This window comes from Falco biarmicus, chromosome 1 (genome assembly GCF_023638135.1).
Source record: "Falco biarmicus isolate bFalBia1 chromosome 1, bFalBia1.pri, whole genome shotgun sequence".
NCBI classification, from domain to species: Eukaryota; Metazoa; Chordata; class Aves; order Falconiformes; family Falconidae; genus Falco; species Falco biarmicus.
Window position 1 is genome coordinate 30,059,001 of NC_079288.1, and position 27,800 is coordinate 30,086,800.

Genomic DNA, 27,800 nt, shown 5'->3' on the forward strand with positions numbered 1-27,800 from the left:
TTACCTGTCTGTCGCGTATTGCCCTTTCCAAGAGCCGGATACATGTCAGAAGAATATTTACTCTTGAATCTTGTCCATTTCCTGGTAGAAGCGTATCTGTAGCTGAGAAATGACTCGGAGTAAGCGCAAACACACGCGGAGCTGACGGAGACCAAGGGGAAAACTAAGCAGAAGGCGCGGCTGGGAGCCGCTTTGTTCCCGTCTGGGATGCGTGTTCCCAGGCAAGTGCCACAGGGAAGCGCGAAGGAGGTCGGTGGAAGTTTGTGGCGCTGGTGTTGCTGCCAGCAATGCGCTTGGGGGTTGTTCCTGGCCCGTGGATGGCGCGTTTGGTTTGGGTTTCACGCCCCCGTTCCAAGGCCTCGGCGCCTTGGGTGGACTTGCTCCCAGGGGCCGGAGAGCTGGGAATGCCGGTGTTCTCCAAGGCCGGGAGTACGGCTGTGAGTCAGAAAATGCTGCTAATGTCCGTCTTCTCCTTCCAGAGAGCACGTCCGAGTGGAACATATCTGCGTCTTGGCCCTGAAAGGCGTGCTGCAAAGTTACTTGATACATATTTATTACAATTAATTATTTGTGATTACAAATAACACAGACTTTGTATCGATGCTGTTTATACCTCGCTGTGTAAATGAAGCTTCTTATCCTGCAGAAATGTCACACCGGTAAATACCCTTCACCGGCTGGTTTTCTCAGAGGGATGGTCTGAGCCCTGCAAGAGGAGGAGCTCGGGGGTGGGGGCGGCACTGGCTTTTTGTTTCTTTGGTTGGTTGGGTTTTTTTAATGCCACTAGAATGGAAGTGCTGCAGCGGTTTGCCTGGAGCTCAAATGGCCTTCTAATTAAAGCTTTTTCTAATCATCATCGCTTCCTTGTGCTCTAAATCACTTGACCTTGTCTGTAACAGGCTTGTCTGTCAAAGCAGAGATTGGTTTGTGATTTTTTTTTTTTTTTACAACTATCTATTCATTCAGAATGTAAAATTACACTACACAATGGCAGAACTCTGGAGCTGGGTATTAGTTCTGGCTTGGTGTGTGTCCATCTCGGTACCGTTCGCAGCATTAACCTGTTAAGTGCTCTTGGCCATGGAGTGTAACTTGCATAAAGGAGATTCTTAACATCCCTTGAGATGTATCGTGTCCTTCTTTGGGGCTGGAAAGAATTAACTCCTGGGCTGCTGCAGCTGCGCTGGTGCAGGGGAACGGAGCTGCTGGAAACAACGCTGCAGACTGTCTGGCCTCCCGCAGGTGGGGAGCTCCGGACACCCCTCTGCGGCACACGGCTCCGGGGGGGCCTCACTCCGCTCGAGACTGACTGGCACAAGGGGCTCAAATCTCAGGGGGTCAGAAACACTGCGTCAGGGAGTAATCAAAGAGCCGGCACAGAAACACAGCCCAGGGGGGTTTCAAGGTCACGGTGGGGGCCGCTAGCGTGGGGTGCTACTGGTATAGATCATAGGAGTGAAAACCTGTAGTATACTTGAACACCCTAAAAGTACCTGTATATATCGTGATCACTGCCTGTAGCCGCCTATGCCTATAGCCAGCTGTTAACTATAACTGCCTATACCTATCTAAATTTGTAGAAACTCAGTGACGTGGCAATATAGGAATTCTCCTGTGCAAAAATAAATAATTTATTTGTAAATGACAATATCTGTAGAAATTCAATGACATGGCAACATAGTAATTTTCTTATGCTAAAAGAAATGACTTCTACTGCATGGAATTAGTCCGCAGAGGGCCGAACATGGCTTTATCAGTTGCTGGGTCCGTTCCCCTGTGGCTGCGAAGCTGCCTGGCTCCTGGTCATCAGCTAAAGGGAAAGGGAAAAAGAACAAGTGAAAATGCTGTTTGCAAAGAGTCCCTGAGTGGAAGCCACTGATAAGAGCCTCGCTGGTGCAGGAAGGGCTGTAACATCAGCTCACGCCCCTGAACAAAGCGCCGTGAGGAGCAGCAGGGCAGGCGCTGCCCTCTCCTCCCAGCAAGCCCCGCTCAGGATGAGCCCAGCGTGCAGCGAGCCCACAGCACGTCAGCCCTCAGCGCTTCATGCCGTAGCGCACCCGACGCGGGAGCGACGCCACGCGCTCTGCTCTGCTCTGCGCTGGCTGCCTCACCTCTGGATCCGGCGCCTGCAGCTGCATGGAGCAGCCCGTGTGCTGTGTCCTGAGGCTGCTTTCTCCTTCGCTGCTGGTGCTGTCAAGGATGGAGAGGGATGCTTTCAGAGGAAGCCAGCCCACCCACGTCAGCGCTCTCACTGCTAACTGAGCACAGGTCCTTCACACCAGGGAGACTTTGCGGGGGCTGTGAGGAAGCTTCTCCTGAGCCCTGACCCACTTCTTTTGGAGCAGAACCACCAGATTGTACTCAAAGAGCAGAGAGGAAAGCTCAGGTGAGGGCGCTGCCTTGGACAGGGACCAAGGCGCTCTGCGACACTGTCTCCCAGGGACCCTTTTGCCCGTTCTACTTGGCTATAAAAGTCTACCTTTGCTGTTTGACACGCGGATAAGCACCAGCCGCGTTACATGGAGTGACACCCTTTCAGCTGCAAGCACACATGAGGGCACCCAGGTTTGCAGCGCAAGGGGACAAGGCAGAGGACTGAAATGCATTTGTCACTGCCGCCGCTGCTGGGTCGCTGCCGCCTGAAGACGCGAGTGCGCCAGGCTGAGGCTGCGCCCCTGCTCCCAGCAGAGCAAAACTTGTTCCTGCAGCGCCGCCGGCCCCTCACCCTTCGGGGCAGCCCCGGCGCGGCTGCCTGGAACGGAAGGCAGAGGTGTTACCTTGGCTGGCTCGGAGAATATCTCGATGGGCCGGACGTGAAGGGTTCCGAGCGGGAGCACTTGGCAGGCCTCTGAGGGGACGGTGACGCACCTGCACGTTCACAGGCCCCTCTCTTCCTCGCTCTGCCCCTCTTGCCGGCCGCCTTCTTCCTGGCCTTCCCTCGTGAGGTGGGAGCGGGCAGCTGTGCATTCCTGCCGGTTGCCGTTTTCCTTGGTCTCCTCGGCAGCTGGGCCTCTTCTGCAGGAGGTCCAGGCTCCTTCTTCATGCAGCGACCTGTGCGCCAAGGAGAAACATCTCCTCAGATGACACAAACACAGCGCTTCACAGAAACAGTCAATGCAGCCGGAGAGATTCAAGACCATTCAGGTAACAAAAGTAGAGCCAACTGCCATTCCAGCAGCATACAGCTTTGCAACCAAGATCTTTGAGGATACTGAGTTCTAAGGATTTCATCTTTCTTGCATAAAATGGTGGAGGATCGAAGATTTGTAAATTTTGGAGACCAAACAGGGTAACAACATCTACTGAGCTTGGAACACGCCCAGTGTTCCTGCAACGTAAAGGAAAACCGTGCGTGTGTCAGTCTGTGTTTTGCCCATACCTTGGCACTTGCTTCGTGTCCAGGGTGGCTCTGCTGATTCTTGTCTCTGCCTCTTGGCTTTAGGAGGCATGGAGTCCTCAGCTGCTGGGCGCAGCACACAGACGAGCTAAAGCAAAACAGATGTCTGTCTGTTTCCATGACAGTTTATTCAGACTTATCCCCATAAAAGCACTGCAGAGCATCCCCCCTCAGCAAGGTGAAGGTTAGTAGGGAACTGTTTGTTCGGAAGAGGTAGGTATCGTTTGCTGACACGTGCATTTGCTCTTACCCAGAGCTTAGGAAGAATGACTGGCTATCACAGGACCTGAGCAAAACTGGACCTGGCAGCATGAGCCGGTCCTGCTGAACAGAACCACCCCGTAGCTGGGGCCTTGCCGCCAGCCAGCCAACAACCCTACCTGCTCCTGTTCATGCTTGTGCCTCTCACACCTACACATGACCCTGGAAAGCCAGTGCCAAGCATGGGGAAAGCAGCCCTAGAGTCCTGTCAGGGTAGCTCTGATCAGGTTCCTGATATTGGCCTGCTATGAGTGGCATCTTAAAAACCAAATGCAAAGACAAAAATCAGTTTAACAGTGATTTCCAAGTCATGCTGCCCACAGAAGTGCCCCTCTTGGCTATCCTTGTTATAACGTCATGTTTTCCTGCCGGTTAATTGCATCGAGGAATAACAAAAGGAGACGACAGAAACCCACAAAACAAAAATAGGAACTAGAAAGGAAAGCATCCGTTATCTTTGTGAGATAAAGTCGTCTTCCACCAGCCAGCTGCCATAGGAGGTGGATGGGACTTGTCCTTCCTGTCAGCACGACCATTTAACACGTGGTAAGCTATGAAATTTTGTCAGATCTCATTTCTATTCATACTGACTTTACTATCACCTAGGACAGGAAAGGCCCAGAAGAACCAACCAGCAAAACACAACGTCACTAGTTAGGACTGTAAGAATGCAAAAGAGCCGTGAAAGAGAAAATGAGCGAGCGTAGCGTTTTCCTAGCTTCTCTGTCCTAGCAGCGAAGCCCAGAGGACTGCCTCTTCCGCGGGCACCCCCCTCCCCGACTCTGCTCTTTAGGTGTACGGAAGCATTAAAGCACCAAGCGGTCTAGTTGGTACCTGTCCAGTGTTCTTGAACAGCAGTAACAGCTTCAGCAGCACCAAGACCTGGTGTTCTCTCCATAGCAGAAATACCAGGCAGCAATATCGAGAAGCGTCTGAATCCCCTGCTGAGCGCTGTGCGGCACTCAGCACTTCATAAACCCACCGCTCCTCGCTTAGCCTGAGCTCCCGATAGATTCACGTCCTTAACCTTTCTCTCTCTCTCTCTCTTCACATCTACCCTGCGAGACATTCCTCCATCTCCTAGATGGACAGCCTGCGTTGCCTCCTTCCCCTCTTACCTACACAGGTTACACGCCTCTGCTCCTCTCCCACCTGAGCTGTGAGCCACACATGCTGGTTTTAACATCACTCGGATGTGCAAGGCAAACATTTCTGTTGCGCAACTCCAGGGCCTTTAGTTTAGTTTGCGTTACTAGAGCTTTCAAAATCATTATTTGTCAGTAGGTAATACAAGAAAATACTAAACCTCGTGATCCATCCGCTCGTAGATAGGGTACCGCAAGCCACAACTTTGACACGGCAGGGTGACGGGCTCATCATCTGCAAAGCAAAGCAGAGTTACATCCCCTACCAGAGAGAAGTCTGGCGCAGTTGGATCCCTACGCAACAGGCTGCTGTTCTGTGTCACAGGACGGCAACCTGAGCACACGTTAAGGCAACAGTTACTCTAGTCACACTTGCTGAATTCATTCCACATCAGCAAATCCACGCCATCCAGCGTGAGAGTAGTGTTTTGGGGTCCAAGATAGAGCCAGCGGTCTGCTAAAAAAGCCCACGACTGCCTCCAATAAATCCTTTAGCACCATTTCTCCTTCCACAACCAGCTGACGCTTCATGTCTGCCCCGCTGATAATAGTCTCAGCGATGTCCGGGACGTCACTGCAGAGATGCGCAGTGCTACAGACGTGACCCCACATCCAGATCTTACCTACCCTGCTGCTTAACCGAGGAGGAGCGCAGCTGCCGCACAACCCCAGGCAGAATGTGCCGCGAGCAAACAACTCCCGCTTTCATTGCGAAGCTCGATACTTTGAGACAAAAGAACCGGCAGTGGCCTGGGCTCTCGCCCCAGGGACCTCAGCAGTCCTCTGTGTAGCTGGCTTATACCTTTGCAGTTCTGTTCCACGGGAAAATCAGCCCACTCCCAGTGGCTCTGGAGCTGTCATTACCCAGTGTTTTCCCAGAAAGAGTTACAAACCCTTACGCTTGGATCGGCTGCCAAATGTCCCATATGAAGCTGGTTATTACTCATCTCTGCACCTCACCTCGCTTCTGATTTCTTTGTGCTGCTGAAACATTGCTTCTGCTAATGTCCTTAAGGGGTGTCCCCTACACAGCTGCTATAAATCTGCTTTTCTAGCCCCTTGGGCATTCCCCACAGTGGCCCAGCACAGTTACCTGTTCCTGATTCTCTTCCACTGTGCCGGAGGTCTTGCAAATGTGCATCCTCATCCTCAAAGTCAGACGGTGCACTTCCTCGGGTTTGTACCCCCACTAGCCCGCAGACCCGAGGATGTTCTTTCAGGTCTCGCACCAGTATGTAGCGGTGGCAGTTTTCGCATTCCTCCGTCCGTGTGCTGCAGTAAAGTTCATGGTCAACCATGGCTCTCAAAGGCAGCTGTATTTCGCAGTAAGGGCAGAGGACAAGTCGCAGAAGGCACACAAACGCCTGGAAAATAGAACGAGGGATTATTCTTCACATATGGAAGAGCGAGGCAAAGGTGGAGGGAGGTTCCCCGTTTGCTGAAGAGCTGAGCGGTCCATTCTTTCTTTAGCCAGATCTAAAGCTACGCTGAAGGATAGCCTGGAGTAAGATAGCACGTGAGAAATGTGAAGACCAGCAGGCTGTGTAACCTGTGTAGTCATAAACACGCCAGCTGAAGCACTCCGAAGACTCAGGACATTCCTTTAAAACCTGTCATACTTGGACAGCAGATTCCTTCCCACTGTGCTTCTTGAAGATAGCTTTCAGGGACAGTCTCAAAACCCAGTCCTGATCCCATTGCACTGGGCACTGCTAAGAAAACTTCTCCGTGTGTGTTCTGCGAGGGAACAGATTTACAGCTCACTTACTACTCGGCAAGAATTGCTTGCCTATGTCCTTCACCCGCGACTGAATGACAGGTAAGTTGCCCTTCCAGAGGGGTTACAGAGAGATGAAAGCCCTGTTAGAATAGCAGATGCTGCAAGAATACGTCATCATTTGCTTTACAGGCAAAACTAGAACCACTACGCACAAACGTGCAGGATGAAGTGCTTCCAGGGGTTTGACCTGGTCATATCTTCACCGTTTGAAAATCCTTTGTTTGTCAGCAATAAGCAGACTTAGGTGGCACTTGCAGAGCTGTCTGCAAGGGGGGGCCATAGGAAGGGAAGGGGCTGACATTGATTACAAGATTGCCTGTGACGGCAGCCAACTGGAGTCAGAAATTGAAAAAACCCCTGTTGATTTTACAAACTCTTTTCAAAGTCTGTTGGACATCATGACTTATTAAAATGCACATGACCACTGCAGCAGTCAGAAATGCGTCATGTGAAAGGACCGGAAGAAGTGGAGTTCATCATATTCGGTGTTTCTGAAACAGCGCACCATTTTTCATCCTCATCACTAACAAGGACAAAATCACCAATTATCGCAGATAACCCTTGGATATGAAGACTTGAGCAGGCTCCACTGCTTGAAGGCAGTTTCCAACCACCTTCTCTCAGAGGGTGTGAATTTAGGGCTCGATAAAAAGGGTGCCTCAATCACAATTTGGAGTCCGGCTCCTGGCTGACAGAAAGGCTCTGGAATCGGTGCTTGGAAATGCCATCGAGTAGCTTCAAAACATCTCCTAACATCAACAGATGTTCACCAACCTTGTGGTCCTCCAAGTGTTGTTTTTCCATCTTCATCCCACACTCGCAGGTAACCTACAATAAACAGACCTCATGAGATTAATTGCCACAGAGGACAGCAGTTTTAGAGGAGGAATGCGTTTCTCACCTCCACGTGCTCAGATGCAAAATGGTTCTTCATTTCCGAAATCGGGATGTAAACCTCGCAGTACTGGCACGCTGCAAGAAATCTGCTGCAGTGGACTTCATGAATCGTGAAATTAGAGGCAGGAATATCCTTGTTGCTATGAGAAACATCACAGAGGTTACTTTGCAGAAAATAACACTGACCACAGTCGCAAGCAGTTTTTCACAACACAAAAATCCTAAGAAAGCTTTTGATGAATTCATGGTTTAGAGAACCGAGTAACTAAAGAGCAAGGCAAGCCCAGCCAGGCCTCCACGTTCCTTCATAGGTGGGATATTAACGCCTATAGCATGCAAAGGTCACAATGTTCACACTACATGGAGATAAAATCAAGGGGGGTGGGTTTCATTATGAGAAAGGCAAATTTTGCAGCATAAACAAGTTATCACCAGGTTCAAGGTGATGAACTAATTAGTAAACTCATCCGTGAAGATCACAGTTTCTTCCTGAAACTAACCGGGCTATGAGAGGTCGAACAGTGCTCTGCTCGGAAAAACTACAGAACAGACCCTCTTGGGCCAGATTTGCTCAGTGAATGATAGCAGTAGCCATCTTACTCTGGAGCCAACACTCCCCCGCTCACCCCCTTCCCAAAAAAAGACTCATTTTCCTGTCTGGAGGACAAGGCAAGGCTTACAAACAGAGAAGATCCAAAAAGAACTGAGGCACTCTGAGCTTCGCCCTTGTTCCTGCCTCAGGCAGGTAGCATCCTTTCTAGACGATGCTCCCCAGACTAAAGCACAACTCAGAACACCAGCATTAGTTCTATAACCTGTTGTGCCTTCCCATGTCACCAAGGAGAAAACCAGCAGAGCCGTTCAGTTTTCTCCTTGGCCAGATCCCGAGCAGGCAACAGCCCGGCAAAGCAGCAAAGTCCAACAGCAGCATCTCAACTGCACGTACACAGCTGCTTGCAAACCAGCCGGGCTGATGCTGCCAGAAACTGCTTGGAGTCCCACGTCCCTTTGGGGAAAAAAAGGGAATGTCTTTAGTTGCTTGTACTCAGGAGGTAACTTCTGAGCTGGCATCGCTGTCGGCGAATGTATTACCGACACCGGTGTGGCTGGGAAAAGGGAAGCGTCATCAGAGAGAAGCAGGAGGTGCCTCTTGGTTCTGTTTTCAACATCCCGGCTTCTGCCAGATGCTGAACCGGAACTTGGAACCATGGAGTTCACGTGTGCCTCGCTGAAAACCAAGTCTTTGTTTCTACCAAATACTTTGGTTCCTGCCTACGTGCTCAAGTCAGAAACTTGAGTCAAGGCTGAGCAGGTTGTCAGGCCCTGACACTGCAGAACCACGTGCCAGCCGTTTGTAATGAAGGGGGCATGTTCGTTAGTGAGCTGCCCCTCCCAGCCCGTGGCAGCATGTCAAGGGGATACGTATGGATGTGTGTGCAGTGATGGCTCCCGGAGACCCCTGGCAGCCTCCGCTGCATGCCTTACCAGTGACCGCACCGCAGCGTTGCCGCCTGGTTATCGGCGGCCGAGGGCATGGCTGTGTCCTGGGATGAAGAGCCGGGTTCCTCCTGCTGCCTCGGCCCCGGGCCTCCCTGGCGGGGGGCAGGTGTGTAGGGAGGAAGATGGTGAGGGAGGTGGGTGTGTAGGGGGGAAGGAAGATGGGGACGGGGGTGGGTGGGTGGGTGGGCAGGTGGCTAGGGACGTGGGTAGGTGAGCAGAGAGCTCAGGAGAGACGGCTGCGCTCTCAGCACTGCAGGGAAAGCGGCTACGGCAGTGCGAGGGGCCTGGTGCGGCGCAGCACGGGCAGAGCTGCTCCCCGCTCCCGGCTGCGGGCGCTCCCAGCTCTGCGGGGATGGGTCCAGCCCAACAACGCACCCAACAATCAACCCAACAATCCACGCAACAATCGACCCGCGCTCCCCAGCGCCGTGGCAACGGGCGGTGGCACGCGGCCAGGCCCCACCCCCTTTCCCGGCCGGGACCCGCCCCCTTCCCTTCCACGGCCAGGCTCCGCCCCGCCGATGCACTCGGCCCCGCCCCACTGCTCCTGGCGGTGCTTCAGCCCTGCCCCCGGGCCAGCCCGGCCGGCGGCTGCGCAATGCGGTTCCGCGCTCTCCTCATTGCGGCTGGGGCAGGGCACGAGGGCTCTTACGCGCTCTCCTTTTTGTCCTGGATCTCTGCCCTTGCAGGTGGAAGAACAAGGATGTGTACGCAACAGCGATCCACAGCTTGAGGGTGCGTGAGCTGCAGACTCCGGCGTGCATGACTGCAGCGCGTGCTGGCCTTGGGTCCATCATTCCCCTGCAGCTCCAGACTATGCTGAGCCCTCTAGAGATGGAGCTGAGGACGTGCGGGCTTCCCTACATTAAATGGAGTTCCTCGAGGTGAGGAGAACTGCAAACCTGAAGATCAAATGTGAGGAAGAGAGAAAAGCCTACACAAGTGTGTATATTCTTGTTCTGTCAGCGAATGGTGAAAAAAAAATCAACGTGTGCGCAACAGTTGTAGAGCTAGTTGTTGGCATCCAGAGCCTGCAGCTCCTGCGCTTAGGAAAGCTGTGTTATTACCTGTCTGTCGCGTATTGCCCTTTCCAAGAGCCGGATACATGTCAGAAGAATATTTACTCTTGAATCTTGTCCATTTCCTGGTAGAAGCGTATCTGTAGCTGAGAAATGACTCGGAGTAAGCGCAAACACACGCGGAGCTGACGGAGACCAAGGGGAAAACTAAGCAGAAGGCGCGGCTGGGAGCCGCTTTGTTCCCGTCTGGGATGCGTGTTCCCAGGCAAGTGCCACAGGGAAGCGCGAAGGAGGTCGGTGGAAGTTTGTGGCGCTGGTGTTGCTGCCAGCAATGCGCTTGGGGGTTGTTCCTGGCCCGTGGATGGCGCGTTTGGTTTGGGTTTCACGCCCCCGTTCCAAGGCCTCGGCGCCTTGGGTGGACTTGCTCCCAGGGGCCGGAGAGCTGGGAATGCCGGTGTTCTCCAAGGCCGGGAGTACGGCTGTGAGTCAGAAAATGCTGCTAATGTCCGTCTTCTCCTTCCAGAGAGCACGTCCGAGTGGAACATATCTGCGTCTTGGCCCTGAAAGGCGTGCTGCAAAGTTACTTGATACATATTTATTACAATTAATTATTTGTGATTACAAATAACACAGACTTTGTATTGATGCTGTTTATACCTCGCTGTGTAAATGAAGCTTCTTATCCTGCAGAAATGTCACACCGGTAAATACCCTTCACCGGCTGGTTTTCTCAGAGGGATGGTCTGAGCCCTGCAAGAGGAGGAGCTCGGGGGTGGGGGCGGCACTGGCTTTTTGTTTCTTTGGTTGGTTGGGTTTTTTTAATGCCACTAGAATGGAAGTGCTGCAGCGGTTTGCCTGGAGCTCAAATGGCCTTCTAATTAAAGCTTTTTCTAATCATCATCACTTCCTTGTGCTCTAAATCACTTGACCTTGTCTGTAACAGGCTTGTTTGTCAAAGCAGAGATTGGTTTGTGATTTTTTTTTTTTTTTTACAACTATCTATTCATTCAGAATGTAAAATTACACTACACAATGGCAGAACTCTGGAGCTGGGTATTAGTTCTGGCTTGGTGTGTGTCCATCTCGGTACCGTTCGCAGCATTAACCTGTTAAGTGCTCTTGGCCATGGAGTGTAACTTGCATAAAGGAGATTCTTAACATCCCTTGAGATGTATCGTGTCCTTCTTTGGGGCTGGAAAGAATTAACTCCTGGGCTGCTGCAGCTGCGCTGGTGCAGGGGAACGGAGCTGCTGGAAACAACGCTGCAGACTGTCTGGCCTCCCGCAGGTGGGGAGCTCCGGACACCCCTCTGCGGCACACGGCTCCGGGGGGGCCTCACTCCGCTCGAGACTGACTGGCACAAGGGGCTCAAATCTCAGGGGGTCAGAAACACTGCGTCAGGGAGTAATCAAAGAGCCGGCACAGAAACACAGCCCAGGGGGGTTTCAAGGTCACGGTGGGGGCCGCTAGCGTGGGGTGCTACTGGTATAGATCATAGGAGTGAAAACCTGTAGTATACTTGAACACCCTAAAAGTACCTGTATATATCGTGATCACTGCCTGTAGCCGCCTATGCCTATAGCCAGCTGTAGCTATAACTGCCTATACCTATCTAAATTTGTAGAAACTCAGTGACGTGGCAATATAGGAATTCTCCTGTGCAAAAATAAATAATTTATTTGTAAATGACAATATCTGTAGAAATTCAATGACATGGCAACATAGTAATTTTCTTATGCTAAAAGAAATGACTTCTACTGCATGGAATTAGTCCGCAGAGGGCCGAACGTGGCTTTATCAGTTGCTGGGTCCGTTCCCCTGTGGCTGCGAAGCTGCCTGGCTCCTGGTCATCAGCTAAAGGGAAAGGGAAAAAGAACAAGTGAAAATGCTGTTTGCAAAGAGTCCCTGAGTGGAAGCCACTGATAAGAGCCTCGCTGGTGCAGGAAGGGCTGTAACATCAGCTCACGCCCCTGAACAAAGCGCCGTGAGGAGCAGCAGGGCAGGCGCTGCCCTCTCCTCCCAGCAAGCCCCGCTCAGGATGAGCCCAGCGTGCAGCGAGCCCACAGCACGTCAGCCCTCAGCGCTTCATGCCGTAGCGCACCCGACGCGGGGAGCGACGCCACGCGCTCTGCTCTGCTCTGCGCTGGCTGCCTCACCTCTGGATCCGGCGCCTGCAGCTGCATGGAGCAGCCCGTGTGCTGTGTCCTGAGGCTGCTTTCTCCTTCGCTGCTGGTGCTGTCAAGGATGGAGAGGGATGCTTTCAGAGGAAGCCAGCCCACCCACGTCAGCGCTCTCACTGCTAACTGAGCACAGGTCCTTCACACCAGGGAGACTTTGCGGGGGCTGTGAGGAAGCTTCTCCTGAGCCCTGACCCACTTCTTTTGGAGCAGAACCACCAGATTGTACTCAAAGAGCAGAGAGGAAAGCTCAGGTGAGGGCGCTGCCTTGGACAGGGACCAAGGCGCTCTGCGACACTGTCTCCCAGGGACCCTTTTGCCCGTTCTACTTGGCTATAAAAGTCTACCTTTGCTGTTTGACACGCGGATAAGCACCAGCCGCGTTACATGGAGCGACACCCTTTCAGCTGCAAGCACACATGAGGGCACCCAGGTTTGCAGCGCAAGGGGACAAGGCAGAGGACTGAAATGCATTTGTCACTGCCGCCGCTGCTGGGTCGCTGCCGCCTGAAGACGCGAGTGCGCCAGGCTGAGGCTGCGCCCCTGCTCCCAGCAGAGCAAAACTTGTTCCCGCAGCGCCGCCGGCCCCTCACCCTTCGGGGCAGCCCCGGCGCGGCTGCCTGGAACGGAAGGCAGAGGTGTTACCTTGGCTGGCTCGGAGAATATCTTGATGGGCCGGACGTGAAGGGTTCCGAGCGGGAGCACTTGGCAGGCCTCTGAGGGGATGGTGACGCACCTGCACGTTCACAGGCCCCTCTCTTCCTCGCTCTGCCCCTCTTGCCGGCCGCCTTCTTCCTGGCCTTCCCTCGTGAGGTGGGAGCGGGCAGCTGTGCATTCCTGCCGGTTGCCGTTTTCCTTGGTCTCCTCGGCAGCTGGGCCTCTTCTGCAGGAGGTCCAGGCTCCTTCTTCATGCAGCGACCTGTGCGCCAAGGAGAAACATCTCCTCAGATGACACAAACACAGCGCTTCACAGAAACAGTCAATGCAGCCGGAGAGATTCAAGACCATTCAGGTAACAAAAGTAGAGCCAACTGCCATTCCAGCAGCATACAGCTTTGCAACCAAGATCTTTGAGGATACTGAGTTCTAAGGATTTCATCTTTCTTGCATAAAATGGTGGAGGATCGAAGATTTGTAAATTTTGGAGACCAAACAGGGTAACAACATCTACTGAGCTTGGAACACGCCCAGTGTTCCTGCAACGTAAAGGAAAACCGTGCGTGTGTCAGTCTGTGTTTTGCCCATACCTTGGCACTTGCTTCTTGTCCAGGGTGGCTCTGCTGATTCTTGTCTCTGCCTCTTGGCTTTAGGAGGCATGGAGTCCTCAGCTGCTGGGCGCAGCACACAGACGAGCTAAAGCAAAACAGATGTCTGTCTGTTTCCATGACAGTTTATTCAGACTTATCCCCATAAAAGCACTGCAGAGCATCCCCCCTCAGCAAGGTGAAGGTTAGTAGGGAACTGTTTGTTCGGAAGAGGTAGGTATCGTTTGCTGACACGTGCATTTGCTCTTACCCAGAGCTTAGGAAGAATGACTGGCTATCACAGGACCTGAGCAAAACTGGACCTGGCAGCATGAGCCGGTCCTGCTGAACAGAACCACCCCGTAGCTGGGGCCTTGCCGCCAGCCAGCCAACAACCCTACCTGCTCCTGTTCATGCTTGTGCCTCTCACACCTACACATGACCCTGGAAAGCCAGTGCCAAGCATGGGGAAAGCAGCCCTAGAGTCCTGTCAGGGTAGCTCTGATCAGGTTCCTGATATTGGCCTGCTATGAGTGGCATCTTAAAAACCAAATGCAAAGACAAAAATCAGTTTAACAGTGATTTCCAAGTCATGCTGCCCACAGAAGTGCCCCTCTTGGCTATCCTTGTTATAACGTCATGTTTTCCTGCCGGTTAATTGCATCGAGGAATAACAAAAGGAGACGACAGAAACCCACAAAACAAAAATAGGAACTAGAAAGGAAAGCATCCGTTATCTTTGTGAGATAAAGTCGTCTTCCACCAGCCAGCTGCCATAGGAGGTGGATGGGACTTGTCCTTCCTGTCAGCACGACCATTTAACACGTGGTAAGCTATGAAATTTTGTCAGATCTCATTTCTATTCATACTGACTTTACTATCACCTAGGACAGGAAAGGCCCAGAAGAACCAACCAGCAAAACACAACGTCACTAGTTAGGACTGTAAGAATGCAAAAGAGCCGTGAAAGAGAAAATGAGCGAGCGTAGCGTTTTCCTAGCTTCTCTGTCCTAGCAGCGAAGCCCAGAGGACTGCCTCTTCCGCGGGCACCCCCCTCCCCGACTCTGCTCTTTAGGTGTACGGAAGCATTAAAGCACCAAGCGGTCTAGTTGGTACCTGTCCAGTGTTCTTGAACAGCAGTAACAGCTTCAGCAGCACCAAGACCTGGTGTTCTCTCCATAGCAGAAATACCAGGCAGCAATATCGAGAAGCGTCTGAATCCCCTGCTGAGCGCTGTGCGGCACTCAGCACTTCATAAACCCACCGCTCCTCGCTTAGCCTGAGCTCCCGATAGATTCACGTCCTTAACCTTTCTCTCTCTCTCTCTCTTCACATCTACCCTGCGAGACATTCCTCCATCTCCTAGATGGACAGCCTGCGTTGCCTCCTTCCCCTCTTACCTACACAGGTTACACGCCTCTGCTCCTCTCCCACCTGAGCTGTGAGCCACACATGCTGGTTTTAACATCACTCGGATGTGCAAGGCCACACATGCTGGTTTTAACATCACTCGGATGTGCAAGGCAAACATTTCTGTTGCACAACTCCAGGGCCTTTAGTTTAGTTTGCGTTACAAGAGCTTTCAAAATCATTATTTGTCAGTAGGTAATACAAGAAAATACTAAACCTCGTGATCCATCCGCTCGTAGATAGGGTACCGCAAGCCACAACTTTGACACGGCAGGGTGACGGGCTCATCATCTGCAAAGCAAAGCAGAGTTACATCCCCTACCAGAGAGAAGTCTGGCGCAGTTGGATCCCTACGCAACAGGCTGCTGTTCTGTGTCACAGGACGGCAACCTGAGCACACGTTAAGGCAACAGTTACTCTAGTCACACTTGCTGAATTCATTCCACATCAGCAAATCCACGCCATCCAGCGTGAGAGTAGTGTTTTGGGGTCCAAGATAGAGCCAGCGGTCTGCTAAAAAAGCCCACGACTGCCTCCAATAAATCCTTTAGCACCATTTCTCCTTCCACAACCAGCTGACGCTTCATGTCTGCCCCGCTGATAATAGTCTCAGCGATGTCCGGGACGTCACTGCAGAGATGCGCAGTGCTACAGACGTGACCCCACATCCAGATCTTACCTACCCTGCTGCTTAACCGAGGAGGAGCGCAGCTGCCGCACAACCCCAGGCAGAATGTGCCGCGAGCAAACAACTCCCGCTTTCATTGCGAAGCTCGATACTTTGAGACAAAAGAACCGGCAGTGGCCTGGGCTCTCGCCCCAGGGACCTCAGCAGTCCTCTGTGTAGCTGGCTTATACCTTTGCAGTTCTGTTCCACGGGAAAATCAGCCCACTCCCAGTGGCTCTGGAGCTGTCATTACCCAGTGTTTTCCCAGAAAGAGTTACAAACCCTTACGCTTGGATCGGCTGCCAAATGTCCCATATGAAGCTGGTTATTACTCATCTCTGCACCTCACCTCGCTTCTGATTTCTTTGTGCTGCTGAAACATTGCTTCTGCTAATGTCCTTAAGGGGTGTCCCCTACACAGCTGCTATAAATCTGCTTTTCTAGCCCCTTGGGCATTCCCCACAGTGGCCCAGCACAGTTACCTGTTCCTGATTCTCTTCCACTGTGCCGGAGGTCTTGCAAATGTGCATCCTCATCCTCAAAGTCAGACGGTGCACTTCCTCGGGTTTGTACCCCCACTAGCCCGCAGACCCGAGGATGTTCTTTCAGGTCTCGCACCAGTATGTAGCGGTGGCAGTTTTCGCATTCCTCCGTCCGTGTGCTGCAGTAAAGTTCATGGTCAACCATGGCTCTCAAAGGCAGCTGTATTTCGCAGTAAGGGCAGAGGACAAGTCGCAGAAGGCACACAAACGCCTGGAAAATAGAACGAGGGATTATTCTTCACATATGGAAGAGCGAGGCAAAGGTGGAGGGAGGTTCCCCGTTTGCTGAAGAGCTGAGCGGTCCATTCTTTCTTTAGCCAGATCTAAAGCTACGCTGAAGGATAGCCTGGAGTAAGATAGCACGTGAGAAATGTGAAGACCAGCAGGCTGTGTAACCTGTGTAGTCATAAACACGCCAGCTGAAGCACTCCGAAGACTCAGGACATTCCTTTAAAACCTGTCATACTTGGACAGCAGATTCCTTCCCACTGTGCTTCTTGAAGATAGCTTTCAGGGACAGTCTCAAAACCCAGTCCTGATCCCATTGCACTGGGCACTGCTAAGAAAACTTCTCCGTGTGTGTTCTGCGAGGGAACAGATTTACAGCTCACTTACTACTCGGCAAGAATTGCTTGCCTATGTCCTTCACCCGCGACTGAATGACAGGTAAGTTGCCCTTCCAGAGGGGTTACAGAGAGATGAAAGCCCTGTTAGAATAGCAGATGCTGCAAGAATACGTCATCATTTGCTTTACAGGCAAAACTAGAACCACTACGCACAAACGTGCAGGATGAAGTGCTTCCAGGGGTTTGACCTGGTCATATCTTCACCGTTTGAAAATCCTTTGTTTGTCAGCAATAAGCAGACTTAGGTGGCACTTGCAGAGCTGTCTGCAAGGGGGGGCCATAGGAAGGGAAGGGGCTGACATTGATTACAAGATTGCCTGTGACGGCAGCCAACTGGAGTCAGAAATTGAAAAAACCCCTGTTGATTTTACAAACTCTTTTCAAAGTCTGTTGGACATCATGACTTATTAAAATGCACATGACCACTGCAGCAGTCAGAAATGCGTCATGTGAAAGGACCGGAAGAAGTGGAGTTCATCATATTCGGTGTTTCTGAAACAGCGCACCATTTTTCATCCTCATCACTAACAAGGACAAAATCACCAATTATCGCAGATAACCCTTGGATATGAAGACTTGAGCAGGCTCCACTGCTTGAAGGCAGTTTCCAACCACCTTCTCTCAGAGGGTGTGAATTTAGGGCTCGATAAAAAGGGTGCCTCAATCACAATTTGGAGTCCGGCTCCTGGCTGACAGAAAGGCTCTGGAATCGGTGCTTGGAAATGCCATCGAGTAGCTTCAAAACATCTCCTAACATCAACAGATGTTCACCAACCTTGTGGTCCTCCAAGTGTTGTTTTTCCATCTTCATCCCACACTCGCAGGTAACCTACAATAAACAGACCTCATGAGATTAATTGCCACAGAGGACAGCAGTTTTAGAGGAGGAATGCGTTTCTCACCTCCACGTGCTCAGATGCAAAATGGTTCTTCATTTCCGAAATCGGGATGTAAACCTCGCAGTACTGGCACGCTGCAAGAAATCTGCTGCAGTGGACTTCATGAATCGTGAAATTAGAGGCAGGAATATCCTTGTTGCTATGAGAAACATCACAGAGGTTACTTTGCAGAAAATAACACTGACCACAGTCGCAAGCAGTTTTTCACAACACAAAAATCCTAAGAAAGCTTTTGATGAATTCATGGTTTAGAGAACCGAGTAACTAAAGAGCAAGGCAAGCCCAGCCAGGCCTCCACGTTCCTTCATAGGTGGGATATTAACGCCTATAGCATGCAAAGGTCACAATGTTCACACTACATGGAGATAAAATCAAGGGGGGTGGGTTTCATTATGAGAAAGGCAAATTTTGCAGCATAAACAAGTTATCACCAGGTTCAAGGTGATGAACTAATTAGTAAACTCATCCGTGAAGATCACAGTTTCTTCCTGAAACTAACCGGGCTATGAGAGGTCGAACAGTGCTCTGCTCGGAAAAACTACAGAACAGACCCTCTTGGGCCAGATTTGCTCAGTGAATGATAGCAGTAGCCATCTTACTCTGGAGCCAACACTCCCCCGCTCACCCCCTTCCCAAAAAAAGACTCATTTTCCTGTCTGGAGGACAAGGCAAGGCTTACAAACAGAGAAGATCCAAAAAGAACTGAGGCACTCTGAGCTTCGCCCTTGTTCCTGCCTCAGGCAGGTAGCATCCTTTCTAGACGATGCTCCCCAGACTAAAGCACAACTCAGAACACCAGCATTAGTTCTATAACCTGTTGTGCCTTCCCATGTCACCAAGGAGAAAACCAGCAGAGCCGTTCAGTTTTCTCCTTGGCCAGATCCCGAGCAGGCAACAGCCCGGCAAAGCAGCAAAGTCCAACAGCAGCATCTCAACTGCACGTACACAGCTGCTTGCAAACCAGCCGGGCTGATGCTGCCAGAAACTGCTTGGAGTCCCACGTCCCTTTGGGGAAAAAAAGGGAATGTCTTTAGTTGCTTGTACTCAGGAGGTAACTTCTGAGCTGGCATCGCTGTCGGCGAATGTATTACCGACACCGGTGTGGCTGGGAAAAGGGAAGCGTCATCAGAGAGAAGCAGGAGGTGCCTCTTGGTTCTGTTTTCAACATCCCGGCTTCTGCCAGATGCTGAACCGGAACTTGGAACCATGGAGTTCACATGTGCCTCGCTGAAAACCAAGTCTTTGTTTCTACCAAATACTTTGGTTCCTGCCTACGTGCTCAAGTCAGAAACTTGAGTCAAGGCTGAGCAGGTTGTCAGGCCCTGACACTGCAGAACCACGTGCCAGCCGTTTGTAATGAAGGGGGCATGTTCGTTAGTGAGCTGCCCCTCCCAGCCCGTGGCAGCATGTCAAGGGGATACGTATGGATGTGTGTGCAGTGATGGCTCCCGGAGACCCCTGGCAGCCTCCGCTGCATGCCTTACCAGTGACCGCACCGCAGCGTTGCCGCCTGGTTATCGGCGGCCGAGGGCATGGCTGTGTCCTGGGATGAAGAGCCGGGTTCCTCCTGCTGCCTCGGCCCCGGGCCTCCCTGGCGGGGGGCAGGTGTGTAGGGAGGAAGATGGTGAGGGAGGTGGGTGTGTAGGGGGGAAGGAAGATGGGGACGGGGGTGGGTGGGTGGGTGGGCAGGTGGCTAGGGACGTGGGTAGGTGAGCAGAGAGCTCAGGAGAGATGGCTGCGCTCTCAGCACTGCAGGGAAAGCGGCTACGGCAGTGCGAGGGGCCTGGTGCGGCGCAGCACGGGCAGAGCTGCTCCCCGCTCCCGGCTGCGGGCGCTCCCAGCTCTGCGGGGATGGGTCCAGCCCAACAACGCACCCGACAATCCACCCAACAACGCACCCAACAATCGACCCAACAATCCACGCAACAATCGACCCGCGCTCCCCAGCGCCGTGGCAACGGGCGGTGGCACGCGGCCAGGCCCCACCCCCTTTCCCGGCCGGGACCCGCCCCCTTCCCTTCCACGGCCAGGCTCCGCCCCGCCGATGCACTCGGCCCCGCCCCACTGCTCCTGGCGGTGCTTCAGCCCTGCCCCCGGGCCAGCCCGGCCGGCGGCTGCGCAATGCGGTTCCGCGCTCTCCTCATTGCGGCTGGGGCAGGGCACGAGGGCTCTTACGCGCTCTCCTTTTTGTCCTGGATCTCTGCCCTTGCAGGTGGAAGAACAAGGATGTGTACGCAACAGCGATCCACAGCTTGAGGGTGCGTGAGCTGCAGACTCCGGCGTGCATGACTGCAGCGCGTGCTGGCCTTGGGTCCATCATTCCCCTGCAGCTCCAGACTATGCTGAGCCCTCTAGAGATGGAGCTGAGGACGTGCGGGCTTCCCTACATTAAATGGAGTTCCTCGAGGTGAGGAGAACTGCAAACCTGAAGATCAAATGTGAGGAAGAGAGAAAAGCCTACACAAGTGTGTATATTCTTGTTCTGTCAGCGAATGGTGAAAAAAAAATCAACGTGTGCGCAACAGTTGTAGAGCTAGTTGTTGGCATCCAGAGCCTGCAGCTCCTGCGCTTAGGAAAGCTGTGTTATTACCTGTCTGTCGCGTATTGCCCTTTCCAAGAGCCGGATACATGTCAGAAGAATATTTACTCTTGAATCTTGTCCATTTCCTGGTAGAAGCGTATCTGTAGCTGAGAAATGACTCGGAGTAAGCGCAAACACACGCGGAGCTGACGGAGACCAAGGGGAAAACTAAGCAGAAGGCGCGGCTGGGAGCCGCTTTGTTCCCGTCTGGGATGCGTGTTCCCAGGCAAGTGCCACAGGGAAGCGCGAAGGAGGTCGGTGGAAGTTTGTGGCGCTGGTGTTGCTGCCAGCAATGCGCTTGGGGGTTGTTCCTGGCCCGTGGATGGCGCGTTTGGTTTGGGTTTCACGCCCCCGTTCCAAGGCCTCGGCGCCTTGGGTGGACTTGCTCCCAGGGGCCGGAGAGCTGGGAATGCCGGTGCTCTCCAAGGCCGGGAGTATGGCTGTGAGTCAGAAAATGCTGCTAATGTCCGTCTTCTCCTTCCAGAGAGCACGTCCGAGTGGAACATATCTGCGTCTTGGCCCTGAAAGGCGTGCTGCAAAGTTACTTGATACATATTTATTACAATTAATTATTTGTGATTACAAATAACACAGACTTTGTATCGATGCTGTTTATACCTCGCTGTGTAAATGAAGCTTCTTATCCTGCAGAAATGTCACACCGGTAAATACCCTTCACCGGCTGGTTTTCCTAGAGGGATGGTCTGAGCCCTGCAAGAGGAGGAGCTCGGGGGTGGGGGCGGCACTGGCTTTTTGTTTCTTTGGTTGGTTGGGTTTTTTTAATGCCACTAGAATGGAAGTGCTGCAGCGGTTTGCCTGGAGCTCAAATGGCCTTCTAATTAAAGCTTTTTCTAATCATCATCACTTCCTTGTGCTCTAAATCACTTGACCTTGTCTGTAACAGGCTTGTTTGTCAAAGCAGAGATTGGTTTGTGATTTTTTTTTTTTTTTACAACTATCTATTCATTCAGAATGTAAAATTACACTACACAATGGCAGAACTCTGGAGCTGGGTATTAGTTCTGGCTTGGTGTGTGTCCATCTCGGTACCGTTCGCAGCATTAACCTGTTAAGTGCTCTTGGCCATGGAGTGTAACTTGCATAAAGGAGATTCTTAACATCCCTTGAGATGTATCGTGTCCTTCTTTGGGGCTGGAAAGAATTAACTCCTGGGCTGCTGCAGCTGCGCTGGTGCAGGGGAACGGAGCTGCTGGAAACAACGCTGCAGACTGTCTGGCCTCCCGCAGGTGGGGAGCTCCGGACACCCCTCTGCGGCACACGGCTCCGGGGGGGCCTCACTCCGCTCGAGACTGACTGGCACAAGGGGCTCAAATCTCAGGGGGTCAGAAACACTGCGTCAGGGAGTAATCAAAGAGCCGGCACAGAAACACAGCCCAGGGGGGTTTCAAGGTCACGGTGGGGGCCGCTAGCGTGGGGTGCTACTGGTATAGATCATAGGAGTGAAAACCTGTAGTATACTTGAACACCCTAAAAGTACCTGTATATATCATGATCACTGCCTGTAGCCGCCTATGCCTATAGCCAGCTGTAGCTATAACTGCCTATACCTATCTAAATTTGTAGAAACTCAGTGACGTGGCAATATAGGAATTCTCCTGTGCAAAAATAAATAATTTATTTGTAAATGACAATATCTGTAGAAATTCAATGACATGGCAACATAGTAATTTTCTTATGCTAAAAGAAATGACTTCTACTGCATGGAATTAGTCCGCAGAGGGCCGAACGTGGCTTTATCAGTTGCTGGGTCCGTTCCCCTGTGGCTGCGAAGCTGCCTGGCTCCTGGTCATCAGCTAAAGGGAAAGGGAAAAAGAACAAGTGAAAATGCTGTTTGCAAAGAGTCCCTGAGTGGAAGCCACTGATAAGAGCCTCGCTGGTGCAGGAAGGGCTGTAACATCAGCTCACGCCCCTGAACAAAGCGCCGTGAGGAGCAGCAGGGCAGGCGCTGCCCTCTCCTCCCAGCAAGCCCCGCTCAGGATGAGCCCAGCGTGCAGCGAGCCCACAGCACGTCAGCCCTCAGCGCTTCATGCCGCCCGTGCACCAGCAGAGCCCAGCGCTGCCCACCAAGCGCTCCGCAACGGAGGCGTCCTGCAGCGCACCCGACGCGGGAGCGACGCCACGCGCTCTGCTCTGCTCTGCGCTGGCTGCCTCACCTCTGGATCCGGCGCCTGCAGCTGCATGGAGCAGCCCGTGTGCTGTGTCCTGAGGCTGCTTTCTCCTTCGCTGCTGGTGCTGTCAAGGATGGAGAGGGATGCTTTCAGAGGAAGCCAGCCCACCCACGTCAGCGCTCTCACTGCTAACTGAGCACAGGTCCTTCACACCAGGGAGACTTTGCGGGGGCTGTGAGGAAGCTTCTCCTGAGCCCTGACCCACTTCTTTTGGAGCAGAACCACCAGATTGTACTCAAAGAGCAGAGAGGAAAGCTCAGGTGAGAGCGCTGCCTTGGACAGGGACCAAGGCGCTCTGCGACACTGTCTCCCAGGGACCCTTTTGCCCGTTCTACTTGGCTATAAAAGTCTACCTTTGCTGTTTGACACGCGGATAAGCACCAGCCGCGTTACATGGAGTGACACCCTTTCAGCTGCAAGCACACATGAGGGCACCCAGGTTTGCAGCGCAAGGGGACAAGGCAGAGGACTGAAATGCATTTGTCACTGCCGCCGCTGCTGGGTCGCTGCCCGCCTGAAGACGCGAGTGCGCCAGGCTGAGGCTGCGCCCCTGCTCCCAGCAGAGCAAAACTTGTTCCTGCAGCGCCGCCGGCCCCTCACCCTTCGGGGCAGCCCCGGCGCGGCTGCCTGGAACGGAAGGCAGAGGTGTTACCTTGGCTGGCTCGGAGAATATCTCGATGGGCCGGACGTGAAGGGTTCCGAGCGGGAGCACTTGGCAGGCCTCTGAGGGGACGGTGACGCACCTGCACGTTCACAGGCCCCTCTCTTCCTCGCTCTGCCCCTCTTGCCGGCCGCCTTCTTCCTGGCCTTCCCTCGTGAGGTGGGAGCGGGCAGCTGTGCATTCCTGCCGGTTGCCGTTTTCCTTGGTCTCCTCGGCAGCTGGGCCTCTTCTGCAGGAGGTCCAGGCTCCTTCTTCATGCAGCGACCTGTGCGCCAAGGAGAAACATCTCCTCAGATGACACAAACACAGCGCTTCACAGAAACAGTCAATGCAGCCGGAGAGATTCAAGACCATTCAGGTAACAAAAGTAGAGCCAACTGCCATTCCAGCAGCATACAGCTTTGCAACCAAGATCTTTGAGGATACTGAGTTCTAAGGATTTCATCTTTCTTGCATAAAATGGTGGAGGATCGAAGATTTGTAAATTTTGGAGACCAAACAGGGTAACAACATCTACTGAGCTTGGAACACGCCCAGTGTTCCTGCAACGTAAAGGAAAACCGTGCGTGTGTCAGTCTGTGTTTTGCCCATACCTTGGCACTTGCTTCGTGTCCAGGGTGGCTCTGCTGATTCTTGTCTCTGCCTCTTGGCTTTAGGAGGCATGGAGTCCTCAGCTGCTGGGCGCAGCACACAGACGAGCTAAAGCAAAACAGATGTCTGTCTGTTTCCATGACAGTTTATTCAGACTTATCCCCATAAAAGCACTGCAGAGCATCCCCCCTCAGCAAGGTGAAGGTTAGTAGGGAACTGTTTGTTCGGAAGAGGTAGGTATCGTTTGCTGACACGTGCATTTGCTCTTACCCAGAGCTTAGGAAGAATGACTGGCTATCACAGGACCTGAGCAAAACTGGACCTGGCAGCATGAGCCGGTCCTGCTGAACAGAACCACCCCGTAGCTGGGGCCTTGCCGCCAGCCAGCCAACAACCCTACCTGCTCCTGTTCATGCTTGTGCCTCTCACACCTACACATGACCCTGGAAAGCCAGTGCCAAGCATGGGGAAAGCAGCCCTAGAGTCCTGTCAGGGTAGCTCTGATCAGGTTCCTGATATTGGCCTGCTATGAGTGGCATCTTAAAAACCAAATGCAAAGACAAAAATCAGTTTAACAGTGATTTCCAAGTCATGCTGCCCACAGAAGTGCCCCTCTTGGCTATCCTTGTTATAACGTCATGTTTTCCTGCCGGTTAATTGCATCGAGGAATAACAAAAGGAGACGACAGAAACCCACAAAACAAAAATAGGAACTAGAAAGGAAAGCATCCGTTATCTTTGTGAGATAAAGTCGTCTTCCACCAGCCAGCTGCCATAGGAGGTGGATGGGACTTGTCCTTCCTGTCAGCACGACCATTTAACACGTGGTAAGCTATGAAATTTTGTCAGATCTCATTTCTATTCATACTGACTTTACTATCACCTAGGACAGGAAAGGCCCAGAAGAACCAACCAGCAAAACACAACGTCACTAGTTAGGACTGTAAGAATGCAAAAGAGCCGTGAAAGAGAAAATGAGCGAGCGTAGCGTTTTCCTAGCTTCTCTGTCCTAGCAGCGAAGCCCAGAGGACTGCCTCTTCCGCGGGCACCCCCCTCCCCGACTCTGCTCTTTAGGTGTACGGAAGCATTAAAGCACCAAGCGGTCTACTTGGTACCTGTCCAGTGTTCTTGAACAGCAGTAACAGCTTCAGCAGCACCAAGACCTGGTGTTCTCTCCATAGCAGAAATACCAGGCAGCAATATCGAGAAGCGTCTGAATCCCCTGCTGAGCGCTGTGCGGCACTCAGCACTTCATAAACCCACCGCTCCTCGCTTAGCCTGAGCTCCCGATAGATTCACGTCCTTAACCTTTCTCTCTCTCTCTCTCTTCACATCTACCCTGCGAGACATTCCTCCATCTCCTAGATGGACAGCCTGCGTTGCCTCCTTCCCCTCTTACCTACACAGGTTACACGCCTCTGCTCCTCTCCCACCTGAGCTGTGAGCCACACATGCTGGTTTTAACATCACTCGGATGTGCAAGGCAAACATTTCTGTTGCACAACTCCAGGGCCTTTAGTTTAGTTTGCGTTACTAGAGCTTTCAAAATCATTATTTGTCAGTAGGTAATACAAGAAAATACTAAACCTCGTGATCCATCCGCTCGTAGATAGGGTACCGCAAGCCACAACTTTGACACGGCAGGGTGACGGGCTCATCATCTGCAAAGCAAAGCAGAGTTACATCCCCTACCAGAGAGAAGTCTGGCGCAGTTGGATCCCTACGCAACAGGCTGCTGTTCTGTGTCACAGGACGGCAACCTGAGCACACGTTAAGGCAACAGTTACTCTAGTCACACTTGCTGAATTCATTCCACATCAGCAAATCCACGCCATCCAGCGTGAGAGTAGTGTTTTGGGGTCCAAGATAGAGCCAGCGGTCTGCTAAAAAAGCCCACGACTGCCTCCAATAAATCCTTTAGCACCATTTCTCCTTCCACAACCAGCTGACGCTTCATGTCTGCCCCGCTGATAATAGTCTCAGCGATGTCCGGGACGTCACTGCAGAGATGCGCAGTGCTACAGACGTGACCCCACATCCAGATCTTACCTACCCTGCTGCTTAACCGAGGAGGAGCGCAGCTGCCGCACAACCCCAGGCAGAATGTGCCGCGAGCAAACAACTCCCGCTTTCATTGCGAAGCTCGATACTTTGAGACAAAAGAATCGGCAGTGGCCTGGGCTCTCGCCCCAGGGACCTCAGCAGTCCTCTGTGTAGCTGGCTTATACCTTTGCAGTTCTGTTCCACGGGAAAATCAGCCCACTCCCAGTGGCTCTGGAGCTGTCATTACCCAGTGTTTTTCCCAGAAAGAGTTACAAACCCTTACGCTTGGATCGGCTGCCAAATGTCCCATATGAAGCTGGTTATTACTCATCTCTGCACCTCACCTCGCTTCTGATTTCTTTGTGCTGCTGAAACATTGCTTCTGCTAATGTCCTTAAGGGGTGTCCCCTACACAGCTGCTATAAATCTGCTTTTCTAGCCCCTTGGGCATTCCCCACAGTGGCCCAGCACAGTTACCTGTTCCTGATTCTCTTCCACTGTGCCGGAGGTCTTGCAAATGTGCATCCTCATCCTCAAAGTCAGACGGTGCACTTCCTCGGGTTTGTACCCCCACTAGCCCGCAGACCCGAGGATGTTCTTTCAGGTCTCGCACCAGTATGTAGCGGGTGGCAGTTTTCGCATTCCTCCGTCCGTGTGCTGCAGTAAAGTTCATGGTCAACCATGGCTCTCAAAGGCAGCTGTATTTCGCAGTAAGGGCAGAGGACAAGTCGCAGAAGGCACACAAACGCCTGGAAAATAGAACGAGGGATTATTCTTCACATATGGAAGAGCGAGGCAAAGGTGGAGGGAGGTTCCCCGTTTGCTGAAGAGCTGAGCGGTCCATTCTTTCTTTAGCCAGATCTAAAGCTACGCTGAAGGATAGCCTGGAGTAAGATAGCACGTGAGAAATGTGAAGACCAGCAGGCTGTGTAACCTGTGTAGTCATAAACACGCCAGCTGAAGCACTCCGAAGACTCAGGACATTCCTTTAAAACCTGTCATACTTGGACAGCAGATTCCTTCCCACTGTGCTTCTTGAAGATAGCTTTCAGGGACAGTCTCAAAACCCAGTCCTGATCCCATTGCACTGGGCACTGCTAAAAAAACTTCTCCGTGTGTGTTCTGCGAGGGAACAGATTTACAGCTCACTTACTACTCGGCAAGAATTGCTTGCCTATGTCCTTCACCCGCGACTGAATGACAGGTAAGTTGCCCTTCCAGAGGGGTTACAGAGATGAAAGCCCTGTTAGAATAGCAGATGCTGCAAGAATACGTCATCATTTGCTTTACAGGCAAAACTAGAACCACTACGCACAAACGTGCAGGATGAAGTGCTTCCAGGGGTTTGACCTGGTCATATCTTCACCGTTTGAAAATCCTTTGTTTGTCAGCAATAAGCAGACTTAGGTGGCACTTGCAGAGCTGTCTGCAAGGGGGGGCCATAGGAAGGGAAGGGGCTGACATTGATTACAAGATTGCCTGTGACGGCAGCCAACTGGAGTCAGAAATTGAAAAAACCCCTGTTGATTTTACAAACTCTTTTCAAAGTCTGTTGGACATCATGACTTATTAAAATGCACATGACCACTGCAGCAGTCAGAAATGCGTCATGTGAAAGGACCGGAAGAAGTGGAGTTCATCATATTCGGTGTTTCTGAAACAGCGCACCATTTTTCATCCTCATCACTAACAAGGACAAAATCACCAATTATCGCAGATAACCCTTGGATATGAAGACTTGAGCAGGCTCCACTGCTTGAAGGCAGTTTCCAACCACCTTCTCTCAGAGGGTGTGAATTTAGGGCTCGATAAAAAGGGTGCCTCAATCACAATTTGGAGTCCGGCTCCTGGCTGACAGAAAGGCTCTGGAATCGGTGCTTGGAAATGCCATCGAGTAGCTTCAAAACATCTCCTAACATCAACAGATGTTCACCAACCTTGTGGTCCTCCAAGTGTTGTTTTTCCATCTTCATCCCACACTCGCAGGTAACCTACAATAAACAGACCTCATGAGATTAATTGCCACAGAGGACAGCAGTTTTAGAGGAGGAATGCGTTTCTCACCTCCACGTGCTCAGATGCAAAATGGTTCTTCATTTCCGAAATCGGGATGTAAACCTCGCAGTACTGGCACGCTGCAAGAAATCTGCTGCAGTGGACTTCATGAATCG

At 52.2% G+C, this 27,800-nt stretch overlaps 3 protein-coding genes and 1 long non-coding RNA gene across 4 annotated transcripts; all 4 read right to left on the bottom strand.

Moving 5' to 3' along the window:
• Positions 1 to 1,746: 1,746 nt before the first annotated feature.
• Positions 1,747 to 9,015, bottom strand: LOC130141519 (uncharacterized). The gene is made up of 9 exons (XM_056322529.1): positions 8,966 to 9,015; positions 7,485 to 7,620; positions 7,358 to 7,411; positions 5,897 to 6,167; positions 4,965 to 5,038; positions 3,380 to 3,485; positions 2,778 to 3,051; positions 2,112 to 2,190; positions 1,747 to 1,810 (listed from the first exon to the last, which is right to left on the bottom strand). The coding sequence occupies exons 1-9, from the start codon at positions 9,013 to 9,015 to the stop codon at positions 1,754 to 1,756; spliced, it is 1,101 nt and encodes a 366-aa protein (XP_056178504.1). The 3' UTR covers positions 1,747 to 1,753.
• Positions 9,016 to 12,653: 3,638 nt separating this feature from the next.
• Positions 12,654 to 19,098, bottom strand: LOC130141532 (uncharacterized). Its single transcript, XM_056322552.1, has 8 exons — positions 19,049 to 19,098; positions 17,568 to 17,703; positions 17,441 to 17,494; positions 15,980 to 16,250; positions 15,048 to 15,121; positions 13,424 to 13,529; positions 12,913 to 13,095; positions 12,654 to 12,796 (listed from the first exon to the last, which is right to left on the bottom strand). The coding sequence occupies exons 1-8, from the start codon at positions 19,096 to 19,098 to the stop codon at positions 12,654 to 12,656; spliced, it is 1,017 nt and encodes a 338-aa protein (XP_056178527.1).
• A 2,666-nt stretch (positions 19,099 to 21,764) lies between these two features.
• Positions 21,765 to 26,217, bottom strand: LOC130144976 (serine/arginine repetitive matrix protein 2-like). The gene is made up of 6 exons (XM_056329358.1): positions 26,107 to 26,217; positions 25,174 to 25,247; positions 23,589 to 23,694; positions 22,987 to 23,260; positions 22,320 to 22,398; positions 21,765 to 21,959 (listed from the first exon to the last, which is right to left on the bottom strand). The coding sequence occupies exons 2-6, from the start codon at positions 25,183 to 25,185 to the stop codon at positions 21,903 to 21,905; spliced, it is 528 nt and encodes a 175-aa protein (XP_056185333.1). The 5' UTR covers positions 25,186 to 25,247; positions 26,107 to 26,217; the 3' UTR covers positions 21,765 to 21,902.
• A 38-nt stretch (positions 26,218 to 26,255) lies between these two features.
• On the bottom strand, positions 26,256 to 27,729 carry LOC130158503 (uncharacterized). Its single transcript, XR_008825348.1, has 3 exons — positions 27,694 to 27,729; positions 27,567 to 27,620; positions 26,256 to 26,378 (listed from the first exon to the last, which is right to left on the bottom strand). It is a non-coding gene; the product is annotated as an uncharacterized LOC130158503 (long non-coding RNA).
• Positions 27,730 to 27,800: the final 71 nt, after the last annotated feature.